The sequence below is a fragment of the Rhinolophus sinicus genome, chromosome 17 (assembly GCF_057876585.1).
Source record: "Rhinolophus sinicus isolate RSI-liver-muscle chromosome 17, RSI-T2T, whole genome shotgun sequence".
In the NCBI taxonomy this organism is placed as follows: Eukaryota; Metazoa; Chordata; class Mammalia; order Chiroptera; family Rhinolophidae; genus Rhinolophus; species Rhinolophus sinicus.
This window is the reverse complement of record NC_142517.1, coordinates 38636924-38649374: the sequence shown is the minus strand read 5'-3', so window position 1 is coordinate 38649374 and position 12451 is coordinate 38636924. Positions and strand designations below refer to the sequence as shown.

Below are 12451 nucleotides of genomic sequence, written 5' to 3'. Positions count from 1 at the left end.
GTCCAGAGCCATAGGACACAGCTAAGCTGTGCTGTAATTATTGACCCACAGAAACTGCAAGATAATAAGTTGTTTTAAGCCACTAAACATGGAGGTAATCTGTTACTCAGTAATAAATAACTAACAGATACTTATATAGATTTTACCTCTAAAAGCATCATTTGGATAGCATCACAATATATTTTTCAAACTTTAGTTTGAAAAAAACTTTAATTCGCTGTTCTCAACTGGAGTTTTTTAGGGTCTTTTAAAATCTCTGCATTTTTCAGGTTTATCAAATTCCATAATATATGAAGCCTCTGCAAGCTTTCCCAAGTTAAATTAATTCACTTAAGTCAATAGGAAACTAGAGGTATTTAACTTTGTCCCTTACTTATCAGAGTCCTGCAGCCGCATTAAGGAGCCCTTATTTGACAGGGGAAAAAAAAACACAATATAAATTCTACTTCTAAAAATCATGTGTAGATACAGAGAAAAACCTTACTTTCTTAAAATAATAGAGGACAAACCTGTTGATTGAAAGACTTACAAGAAACTTCCTTACCTTGAATGCACTGAAGTGTTCCATCCTCCGCTCTTATTGTAAAAGTCTCACCTGGATTAACTTGAACGAGAATAACCTGCCAAAATAACACATTAATTTCAATTTAATACTAGAACATCTGGGATTTCTCTTCAACAGTATTACTACCTAAATTTATATACTACACAGGAAGTATGTGGCACAGAATCTTGTCTAAACACAAAACTTGGGATAAGTCTGAGACCTGTTTCAAATGTGAGGGGGCTAAGTACATGCATTTGAATTTAGCTAAGTGAATTCTCCTGCTTATGATATTATATAACTAAAAAACTCAATTTTAAGATACTCTTTCCTTCACACAATTCCTTTTGTTCTTTCACTAATTTAGAAACAACAGTAAAAGAAGAAAAAGAGGGGTGGCCATATAGCTCAGCTGGTTAGAGCGCAGTGCTGGTAGCACCAAGGTTACTGGTTTGATCCCTGCATGGACCACCGTGAGCTGCGCCCTCCTAAAAAAAAAAAAAGACCAGAGACCATACTTATAAAGGGAAATTTCACAGAGAGATGAGGTTCTGACCTAACACTGTTGCATACTGTCCCTAAATGTCTATTACTGACCTGGGTTATTTATTCTACTGTGTAACAATAGAAAGCAATTTATAAGAAAAATACTTGGGGTAAAAAAAAGTACCTGTGTATAGGATCTGGAAATAATGAACAGTACAAAATAAATAAATAATATTACAACTAGGCCCCACCAAACACTCAAATTTTTCCAGCACCGCACTCTAACCAACCGAGCTAACCAGCCACCTCAAAGCAAACACTCAAACTTCTAAATCTATTACCTAAATGTCAGTGTTTTAGTCATATGAACATAAATATTTAATATTGGAAGACAACTTCCAAAAGACTGGACCATCCATGGCAATGGCAAAGTAGTTCCTTTCAAAACCCTCAGAATTTTAGTTCTAATCTAATTTAGTTCCTTTAGATTGAAAAAGAGGGGCAGGGGGAGAAATCACTCATTTATATCTAACTACAAATTAAAGATGTAATCCAAGCTTAAAAACTGTAGTAAAAAAAAAAAAAAAAAAATCAACGTGTGCAAGGTCAACACTATTAAAATAATTACTGTACATTTCTAGAAATTGGAAAGACGTCAGTTTCATTCATCTTACAGTTCTTGGAGCAAGCCTTGTTCCTCCCTGCCATGAAACCATCAACATACTGTTCCCGTCTGTAATGCTCTTTCTGTGCTCTTTCATCTCTGCCTGCTACCCACCTTACTCTTTCCCCAACCAGCTAACACCCATTCATCCTGTCAGCTTAAGAAATTGCATGACTCTCAGAACAGGTCAGGTCCCCAACTATATGTTCTCAATAAAATAAAATAAAATAACCCTCTACTTCTCCTTCTTAGAATTTATAATTGCAATTAATTAAGCAATTATTTTAGTGTCTGTCTTTCCTTCTTTAATCTAGGCTCTATAAGCACAAAATTTGGCAGTGCTCAAAACTGTGCCTAGCATATCACGTTCCATAACTATTTTTGCTGAATGAAAGTCGTAAAACAGGTAACCATTGCAAACAATTATTTTAACTTAGAAATTAAGCTTTCTTAACATGCAATTTAAAAGTCATTTTATGTAGTATGTACGATTATGTTTTGTAAATATGAGATCAAAACCATTTCATCTTTAAAAACTAAACCTTTTATGTTCATGTGTTTTGCTTCTTCTATAATTCACCACCGAAGACACTGCTAGAATATTAAAAACATTTTTTTAAAAAAAGCAGGAAATACATTAACTGGAGAAAACAGGACCATTCAGCAAAAAGCAGTTCAAGCTTCATCCCTGATGCTTCTCATTATCTTGAAACATAACAGTTATTTCAAGGCAATCTATTTTTCCTGAACAGTAACTGTGTCAATAATCTTTCAGTCTTAAGTATTCAAAATTCTCACCAATGTAAATACATTGCACCATTTTAAGAACTCAAAAGGAAATCCCTTGATGTCTAGAGATTAAAACATTTCAATTTCTTGAAACTGAGCTTTTAAAGTCATTCCCAACATGAAAATAGCTTTAGCTTTATTTTTACATAAACATAGAACATAACTCGACTACAATGGAGTAAAACAATACTCCAATAAAGAAAATTACCCATGTCTTTTATTTAAAAGTCCGTAGACCAATTGTAACAACCATCCACTTTTGTGTTTATACGTCTAGGTATAGGCCTATAATATACGTCTGTAGAATTAATTAGTTGGAAAATAAATTCATTGGACACCAAGACTATGTTCCAGATATTCTTTGACAATGCCAAATTCATATGCTCTCTTCCTCCACAGGCAAAATTGTCAGAAGAGCCCTGAATGCTGGTTCTGAAAGTACAATTCACCAGTATCATGCAAAGTCCCAGGCAAGAAAAAGGATTTCTGAATTGGCCTATGTGCCAGATTCTGTCACATTATCTGCTTATCATATTGCATGAAAAGTGTCTGTAACGGTTCCTAGTGGTCTCTGACACCAGGCCACAATTCAAAGAAGGGCCCAGTGGCATCCAGCCACCAAAAGCCAATTTATGCCTTCCCCTCTCTGCTTCCACTGAGGCCAATTCCCATCCCCCAACACTTCTTCAGGGAGAAAGATGATAGGTAAAGGGCTTTTAAGCATCCTACTAAAATACCTCTCTTCAAATGTTTAGTTCCTGTAATTTTCCCTGCTGCTGGGTTGCTATGGCAACTAGATTATGATCTACCGAGTTACCTCAGAAACCAGGCAAATCTCCTGTGTCCCAATATCAATTTTTCTTAGTAAGAGCCAAAGTCATTATTTGAGCAAACCGTATTCATCTTGGCACTGAGCTATTTTCAATGAAAGCATTTTATTTTACTGAGGCAGACTGACCACCTTGCTGTTGTCACTGTCAATAAAGGAGAGATAAAAATAAAGTTTTGACACACAGCAGCCTTGTGATCTGTCCCTGACAATAGACATGAATGAGAAGGCGGCAGAAGGCCTTGCATCACGCAGTCCTGAGGAGCACGTCACACCCTGGCAGGCTCCCTGGCACTTAACCTTTTGTGTCATACAAACCAGTCAGTCTCAGTATCTCTCTGTCTCTCTCGGTCTCTGCCCCCTTCCCTTCCTCCCTCTCTCCTTCTTTCTCCAGCCACAATGCAGACATGACGGTTACAAGTTCTCTTAAATACAGAATGGGAAACATAACCTCACCATCCAAACCTCATCATTTTTTGTCCACTCACTAAGCATTTCCTGCTTTTCCAAAGTCAGCAGTAAAACAATTCGTGCATTCTGTGTCTTGTCAGAGTAAAAAAAAAAAAAAAAAAGACAAAGATTTTAACCACTGACAATATGTTTTTTGTCCCCAGAGATGTTAAAATAGAACCATGTTAACCAAACCATAAGCGCATACTCCAGGCTACTGTTGCTTCATCAGATCTGTTGGTGCTACATGAACCAAGCAGCCCCAGACAACCAACGGCAGTTAGTTTATAAGGCTTCAGGAAAAGTAAGTGACTAATTTTTCCAAAGTCTAAATAAACAAAAAAAGAAGTACAATATATCTGAGCAAAAGGTTAAACACAGCATCCTGGAAAGCTTTACCCAACAAGACAACTGAAAAGGTGTAACAGATCTTTCCTTAAAAGGAAGTCTAAATCTGTTTTTTACCCATTAGAAGAGGATAAGGAAAGCGACTTTTGCAATTTAAATGCAGGGTAGCTGATTAACCAGAAGATCAATAGTATCTAGGACTACTCCTGAAGGCAAATTCCTAATGTATGCCTCGAATAAAAGAATTACCTGCCACCTGACTAAACAATCATTGCCAGGTATGTGTCTGTCACAGAAGCTTCTGATGGGAGAACAGTAATGACTGACCAAAGATGAAACGTTACATTTGTATCATTCTTAAACGTTAAATCCAATGCCCAGACATTCTAAATACACTGTGCTAGGTAGGGGAGGAGATGCCATTTCCACTTGCCACACTCGGTGAGGCCTGTCTTACTTCTAGCTATTTCACGGATAAATGAACACTTCTCACTTGGAGCCAGCATTTGATCATCCAACAGATATCGTTAGAGGAAAAAATTATACATCCTGAAAGACACAGAAGAGCTCCATGTAAGGAATGATTCTATCCAGGAATGTCTAATAATTTTTAAAAAGTCACCTTTGACTACAAGAGAGGAGCAGTTAACACCTGTTGTCTTCTCCCTCCCCCTTTCCCTCCCTCCCTCTCTCTCTCTCACCCACTTCTCCCTCCCTCTCTCCTCTCAAACTCCAGAAAATCTTGGAGAGCTCCACTCAGGCCGTGGAGGACCCAAACCATCCACCAATACACATCTTTAAGACCCTGGTCTTGTATCCACAGACCACAGCAGGCCTCCAGCAAACTAACAAGTATCATTTGTTTTCTGATCTTCTCTCTTTTCTCAAAATCAGGAAAAGGGAGAGCTACAAATGACCCATAATTATCTTTGTGGTAATAATACACACAAAGACAATGTCCCAAGATTTAAAATGTGAGCTGGTAAAACAGAAAGGTACAGGAAGATAATGGGAAAATACTGATTGCCTCACCTGTTCACCTGTCCTACTTGAAGCCTGAATCCAAAGCTGGGAGGAAAAGAACATACAAGATACTTACAACCCTAACCTCTAAGGATACTTACACACTGGGTAAGGCACAAGGACATGCATGGTATGTAAAACTCTTCCTTGGTGAACACCACTAATAGGATAAATTGGTTGTTTTGTTTCTTCCTGGGCTTTAGGAATCATTCCATTTAAAGCAAGAAGCAAGAACACTCCAATGCTCCAAAATTTTAATACTCTGACTTCCTCAAAGGACGGGAGGTTCAAAAGTTGTCCCCCCTCAACAGACCATTTCATATGTCTCAAATTAATTCAGTATGATGCAGACTACTTCTCAACTGCTTTAACAGCTGTTTTTTTCTACGATGATAATATAAAAAGCTATTAATTATTGAATCTGTATGGTCTGCCAGGAAGTTATTACTAATCAGATTTCACAGATGGGGAAAGTGAGGTTTAGAGAGGATAAGTAACTTGAGGTAGCACTGGACTCCAGCCTTGTCTAACCAAAATGCATGCTCTTCTACCATAGAGCTCACCACCTTTGATAGGCATGGGATTTGCAGAATCAATTCTCTATGGAGATACTTCAATAAATAACTATAAGGAGAGAACGTACTTAACTGAGTCAAAGGTTGTCTCCAAGACTGAGGACAAGTTCTCTTCTAGGAAATCTACGCTCACTCCCTGAGCCAGAGCCCCTAACCCCCACCACGCCCCCTAACCTCCACTTTGGTAAAGAATCCCTTAACTAAAAACAAAAACTTGTCTTTATGTTGGGCAGAATGTGTTCTCACCAAGTTTTTGTGAAGTTCTTGAGTACCTTAGAATCCTAAGATGAAGCAACGAGCTAACTACTCGATTATCACAATCACTAGATACCATTTCACATGGCCCAATAGTTGACATAAGAAAAATATGACTCCTGGGAAGATTGCATCTTATGTTTCTATGCTTCCCAAAAATCACCTGTCATTAACAAACAGGACAGAAATGGGTTAGTAGGCAACCAAGGAAAACAAAATTAAGTGAACCAAGGATGACATTTTTATGCCCTAAAAGTACACCAGCGATTGCTGAAAATATGTACATTCAAAAGAGTTCAGTAACTTCACTTCATGAAATAAGTATCCTTAGAAGAATTATTACTATATCTCAGTCTTAAATCAGAAAGTCTTAGTAAGTGCCAAGAATGGGTCAGGCATTCCTATAGGTACTGGGAATACAGCCTTAGACAATACAAAGTTCTGCCCACCTCAAGCAGATAAATGGAATTTGCATGGGATGGGGGTGGGGGGAATCATTTAAACAAAAATGAAACATTTACAGATAGTGGTAAGGGTTATAAATACAATGGCAGCTTGTAAAAGTTGTACATTTCTACTCCCCCTAATTGTATACTGCCTTGAATAAAGAGATTATTTTACAAAAAAAGCTGCTGTTTGCTGAGAATAAAAATATAGCATTAACTTAAATGGAAAAAATGCAAAATGTAATATAGATGGCCAAAACTAGGCTTAAAGCCTTCTTTTAAGAGAACCACAAATGCCAGAGTCTAAAGTTTCAACTACAGGACTTTCAAGATAAAAACCAAGAATATAAAAGACCAAAATTCCACGTAAGCTTAAAGTGTAGTTTTTTTTCCCTAAGAGTAACAGCTACCATATATCCTTCTGCATTTGGAGCACCATTATGTTTTTTTTCCAAATCCTTTATTTTTCATTTTATTATTATTTTTTCATTTCAGAGTTGAGTACCAAAAATATACCTCTTCTTCCTTTAACTGAAAATCTGTTCACTGAGAACAAAATTTAGTTCCTGTCATCACCGTTTCAGAATGAATCCTTGTCAAAAATGTCCATCAAATGAGGTAGAAGCCCGTTCTACCCCTCAATTCCATTGATGTACACGATGTCCCCAGGCTGGGTTTTGGCCACACTGATGGGCTATCAGCAGCTCATGCCACTTTTCACCTAATCAGCCCTTTGCACACTGCATCTTGAATGTCTCCCTCCATTTGATTGGCTGAGACAGAGCAACACGATCCATGGAGATGTGCTAATTAATTAACGTCACACACCTCTGGAAAGCTATACGCTGAACCTAAACAAACAATCCTTCTGTTGGAATCTCAAAGCCAGTGAAGAAACATATTTAACTGCCTAATCCCAATATTCTATTATTTCAATGTTGGCCACCTCATTCATTTAACAATGTTCTACCCTCTAAGACACAATCAAGAAATACTGCGCCCACGAAGAATGTTCTCATTCTTATAACTGACAGAAAATCAGTTCCCAATATTTTGCCATTAAATAGGTAATGATTCTAATTAGTATACTTTCTTAATTGCTAAAAATTAACACTACTATTGCCTGACACTTTGTACCCACCAACATAAAATCACAAATAAATACAAACATGTAATATTCTAGGGTTCTGGAAGTATTTTGCAGTAGAGGTAGAAACATTTCCCACTCTGCCATTGCCCTGTATATTATCACTTATTCAGGTCTTAACTTTGGGTTGATTTAAAACTTATTTAAGTCAATACTTAATGCAATTATTGAAACCGTGATTACTCAACAAACATTTGCTGAGTACTTTGTGCCACTCTATTAAGCACTGGTAATTCTAAGATGAGAAAGATCTCAAGTGTGTTGGTGCAAGTGCAGAAAATACAATTAACTGTAATAAAATATGATTATTTGCTATTAAGTGCTATAGAGACTGAAGAAACCATAGAGAAATCAGGAGAAGTTACAGATAGATGGGAGTGACACTTAAAGGGGTAGTGGAAGACTGCAATTGGATAAGCAAAAGAACAACTACACATGCAAAGGCATGGAGGCCTGAACAGTGTAATGTGGTTAGAATTCCGATGTGGCTTCAATGGCATATGCACGTAACAGAAGGGTAAAGGGGAGACTGCAAAGGCAGCCCAGAACCATCTCAGAAAAGCCTCTGTTTGCCCCACTTAAAAAGCTGGCCTTTATCCTGTGAGCAGAATTTTCCAGGAGGAAAGCAACTGACGTTCCTAATAGGTAACTCTGAGAGCAGTGAGAAACTCAAACTGAGATGGGAGACTCGATACATGGAGACCAGTGAAGATATAAGGAAATATCCATCTGTGACATTAATTCAGGGATGACGTGGTTGAATCTTGAAGTGTGGCTCTCCAGATCGCAGGGGTTGCTGCCAACAAGTTCTGCTCCACCTCTCAACCCACACTGAAGTTTGTTTCTCAGGTGTAGTAATGTGTATGGCTCTCCAAGCCACAGCTGCTTAATTCTTTTCCTGCCTCCTGTTGCTCTAATTCTGTTATCTAAGTGTGACTCTGCCATTTCCATTTCCACCACTGCTGTCACTGACAGGCGTCCACAATGCTTCCCTCTCTTGTGCCTCCTCCTCCTCCTCGACGTTTTGTCCCTTATTTCTCTAACAAGCTAACTCCAAGAGCCTTCAGCAGCCACCCTAGCACTCCTTTCCTTTACTTCTAGTCAACTCAGTCACAGTGGAGTATGCTGTCCACCTGCTACACGTCTGGTTGGTTTGATGACCACAAAGAACGGAGGACTAGGAGGCTCAGTAGGATTAATGGGAAACAAATGTATTTTTGAGGCAAAGAAGAATCATTACTTATTTTCAAGGGTCTAAAGTTAATCATATCCCCAAAACATCTACTTTCTGATTCCTACATTATTCCGTTTCAAATGAGTTAATTCACTTTTTATGTCTTGAAGTTATAGTTTGCTTTTTATTGTATCATACACACAACAAAATGTTTTAAAAGATAAGGACTCAGAATGTAAACAAGAAAAAAAACATACCAGCTACAAGTCAATCTTTAAATTAGGAAAAGAAACACAAAAGAATCTTAAGTGCTTTTGATAGAGGCCAAGGAGTAGCCCCTCCCCTCTACTGAAAATTTTTCTTTCCTATAGAAATTTTAAGTTTCCTTCTCAAGTTTCCTTTCCGCCAGTTTTTTAGCTCCTACCCTTGCTTTAGATAATTACCCTAATACTTGTTGATTGTCATCATGACCCGCTCTGGGCCTAACTCCTGGACAACACCTGAATGACTGATTGAATGGCCACAAGCTATAGAGCTAACGGATTTATTAATTAGAATCTATTTTTCCTCATTTAGGGGCCTTGGGGATACAGAGGATACCCCAGCAAGATTGCCAGTCGCAACCAAAGAAGCCAGGCAGATCTCGGGACCCCTTCCTCTCATCTAAGATCAGATAGGGTGAGAGTTCCGTGAATCCCCCAATAGGAAGGGACAACTCTGCACCCCTGTCCAGCAGGAAGCAGATACAGAAGAAAAGACCTTCTGTCCCTCAACTTCCCATAGAGATTTTATGGGGCTCATGTCTGTCAAGGGGAAAACAAGGCAGGCAGTTGGAGCTAGGCATCAGGTCTCTGCGTTCCTGCCCAGAATGCAACCGCCCAAAAGACCGCCCGTCTCTGCCGCAAACTTCCCGTTTTCATTGTCATTATCTACCCCTATGAAGAACAAATGGGTACAAAGTACCCAACTAGATTAGCCCAGTCACTCACACCAGCCAGTAAAGGCCACAACGACCTTCATTTCACCTGCGCCTCATTACACCATCATTACAATAGCATACATATGCCCAGAAGTTCAACAATATCATTGTAACAGACTGAATTCTGGGAAGGAACATGTGCCGTCTAAAAAGATGAGTAACAGCCTCTTGTCAATCACAGGTATCAATCAAGTGGGCCCATTCCCAGAAAGGTACAGCCCATTCTAGAGGAAAAAAAAGGATAAAAACTCCAAGTCCTCACCAGTGCGAGCCCTTTGAGCCTCTTGAGCCTTGCCTTTGCTGGGGGCCCGCTCCAAACCTTGAGAGTGTACTTTTTCCTCCTAATAATGCCACCTTGGACCCTTGAACCATTCTCTGCTTCTCGGGTCCACTCTGATTCCTTTGGAGAGGACTCTCTCTTCTAATAAACTACTCTTTCACCACTTTATTTCTGTGTCTCGTTCAAGTCTTTGCTCGAGATGCCGAGAAACTGGACAGCACGCAAAGAGCCCACTTTCCAGTAACACTTTCAAGATTTAAAAAAAATAAGTCCATAATAGCACATATATCTTCTGCATGTTTAAGTGTCTTTTTCCTGTCATAATGTATGCTGAGGTAAAATTAGGTGGAGGTCAGCTCCGTTGTCTTCTAAGTCACATTATAGTATGTAAACATTGAGTCGTTAAATCACTCTCTGCTCATCTCATTTTAGTTTCAATGCATTTTTGAACTAATCATTTAAAAAACAGCTCAGACACCTAAAAGACAGTGAGAGGAGCAAATCAGACAGAGCGCAGTTGAGTCCCAGCTCCGCAAGGCAAGACACTTCACCTTTCTAACACCGTTTTTCCTCACCTGAAAAGGCAGATAGTATCTACCTCATAGGTGTGCTTAAGAAAAAGAGCAGCCAGAGTGCAGCCCTGCTACAAGGCCTTCCACATGATATGTGCTCAATACATAACTTTTATTAATACTTCTTTTTCTTCAAATTGCTACCAGTGGCAACTCTCTCAGTTAATAAAAATGTGGCCTCTAATAAGAGAGCATGTAGAAAGAAAAAAATTTACTGAATCTGCCATGTTTCATGTTCTCAATAAAACCTAAAACCAGCCAATTCTTACCTCTGACCAGATTTTCTGTTTGGGAAACATTCTGGCTTTCCTTAAAGGCTCACGTCCCAACTCATTCACATTCCAGGGTCTGTTCAGCTTCCGTGGATCCAGGCAACAACAGTGACTTTGGAATTCATTCACGAAAATTCTGAAATCTAAGCCCTTTACCTCCACAAAATGGTTTGAATTACTTGGAAACACTTCTAATTAAGATTATCATAATGAAAGTCAGCAATAAAAATAAAATAACACCACAGTATGTGGAAATTTCCTATTTAACAGTGCTCTGAACTCAAGGAGAGGACCCTTTTCTGACCCATAAGCTGCCTTCTCAAAGCACATAGGAAGAATTAAACTCAGCCAGATTCTCTAAGGAGCAAACACTTAAGCAACTAGTTTGAGAGGTTATCCAACATACAATCCAAGAAAACAGAATTATACAGCTGGGTACTTAAGACCATTAAAAAGTTTAAAGAAAATGTTCAGATTTAGGATTTCAAGGAAAACAGACTGAAAACACTCTTAAAAATGTAATGCCTTAAGACTTTCCTTTCTAAAGTTTAGTACTGGTGCTTTGCAAGCAACTGTTGGAATACTCAGCACATTTATACACTCAGTCTTGGACGAATCACATCCCTGAGTGCATACACATACCGACTTGTACAAATGAACAGATTATTCCAATTCTTCCCTCATTCTGCACCAAGTCCAAATTCAAGACTGACCCTAGTCTCTACAGACAACGAAGGAAAAATGTGACAAAGATTTTCCAGCCAGCCCCTCCCCTCCGCCTCACACGCCCTCAGCACACACAAGCACACAGCTGATTCTGTGCACGTCTCTAATTTGGGCCAGTTTATGCACCATGACATCAGTGCAGGATAATGAGCCAAGTTTAAACTCCATCTGGGACAAATAATGTCCAGGCACACTGTGACTTCTTTTGTTTATATACACTGACTAAATATGTCTTGGTGGTAAATGAACTAACTCTTAAGATTTATTTCTCCAGGCCTCCAAAACAATATTCTGCACCCCTGAAGCAACTCCCTGCCTCCAGTTCTCTTTTCAAGGCTATGCGTAAGTGATTTTTAACAGAACACTTGATTTTGAAACATATAATTAACATCTTGAGGAGAGTCAAAGTCCAAGAAGGCCTTCATCAATCTAAAAAGTAAAAAAAGGAGGTGGGGGGGGAGGGATAGCAAATGGGTGCGGCATCATGGCTCATGGTACAAATACTGCATGACACAATTCTGTATCCCCCGGAGAACAGGAATACACAGAGGTGAGAGATTTAAGAAATGCTCAGACAGCTAAGTGGCCATTTTCTTTTGTTTTTGAAAGATAAACTTAGATTTTTTTTTTTTGGCATTACTTAAGAGAAATAATTATAAATTCAGAATGAGAAACAAACAATTTAATAGGTTCAAGTCTTGCAACAAGTTTTTAGATTTCTTAAGACACAAAAACTGTGCCTCTAGGGTGATGTAATTTTTGAATGCAAATGAAAGGCAGGGTTTGGGAGGAAAAGAAGACAGACAAAATGGCCCTCTCCTAGCTCCCAGGGTGAGTCTCAGGAAGCGGATTGCCTGCTACCCTTCTCTGCGGACCCCAGAGGGAACTGCTC

At 38.8% G+C, this 12451-nt stretch overlaps 1 protein-coding gene across 2 annotated transcripts in view; it reads right to left on the bottom strand.

Moving 5' to 3' along the window:
- FNDC3B (fibronectin type III domain containing 3B) overlaps positions 1 to 12451 on the bottom strand; it is a 320977-nt gene that overhangs the window by 229053 nt on the left and 79473 nt on the right. For both annotated transcript variants that reach the window (XM_019735100.3, XM_019735095.3), the window contains exon 3: positions 545 to 620. In XM_019735100.3, the coding sequence (XP_019590659.3) occupies positions 545 to 620 (76 nt within the window). The remainder of the gene's footprint in view (positions 1 to 544; positions 621 to 12451) is intronic.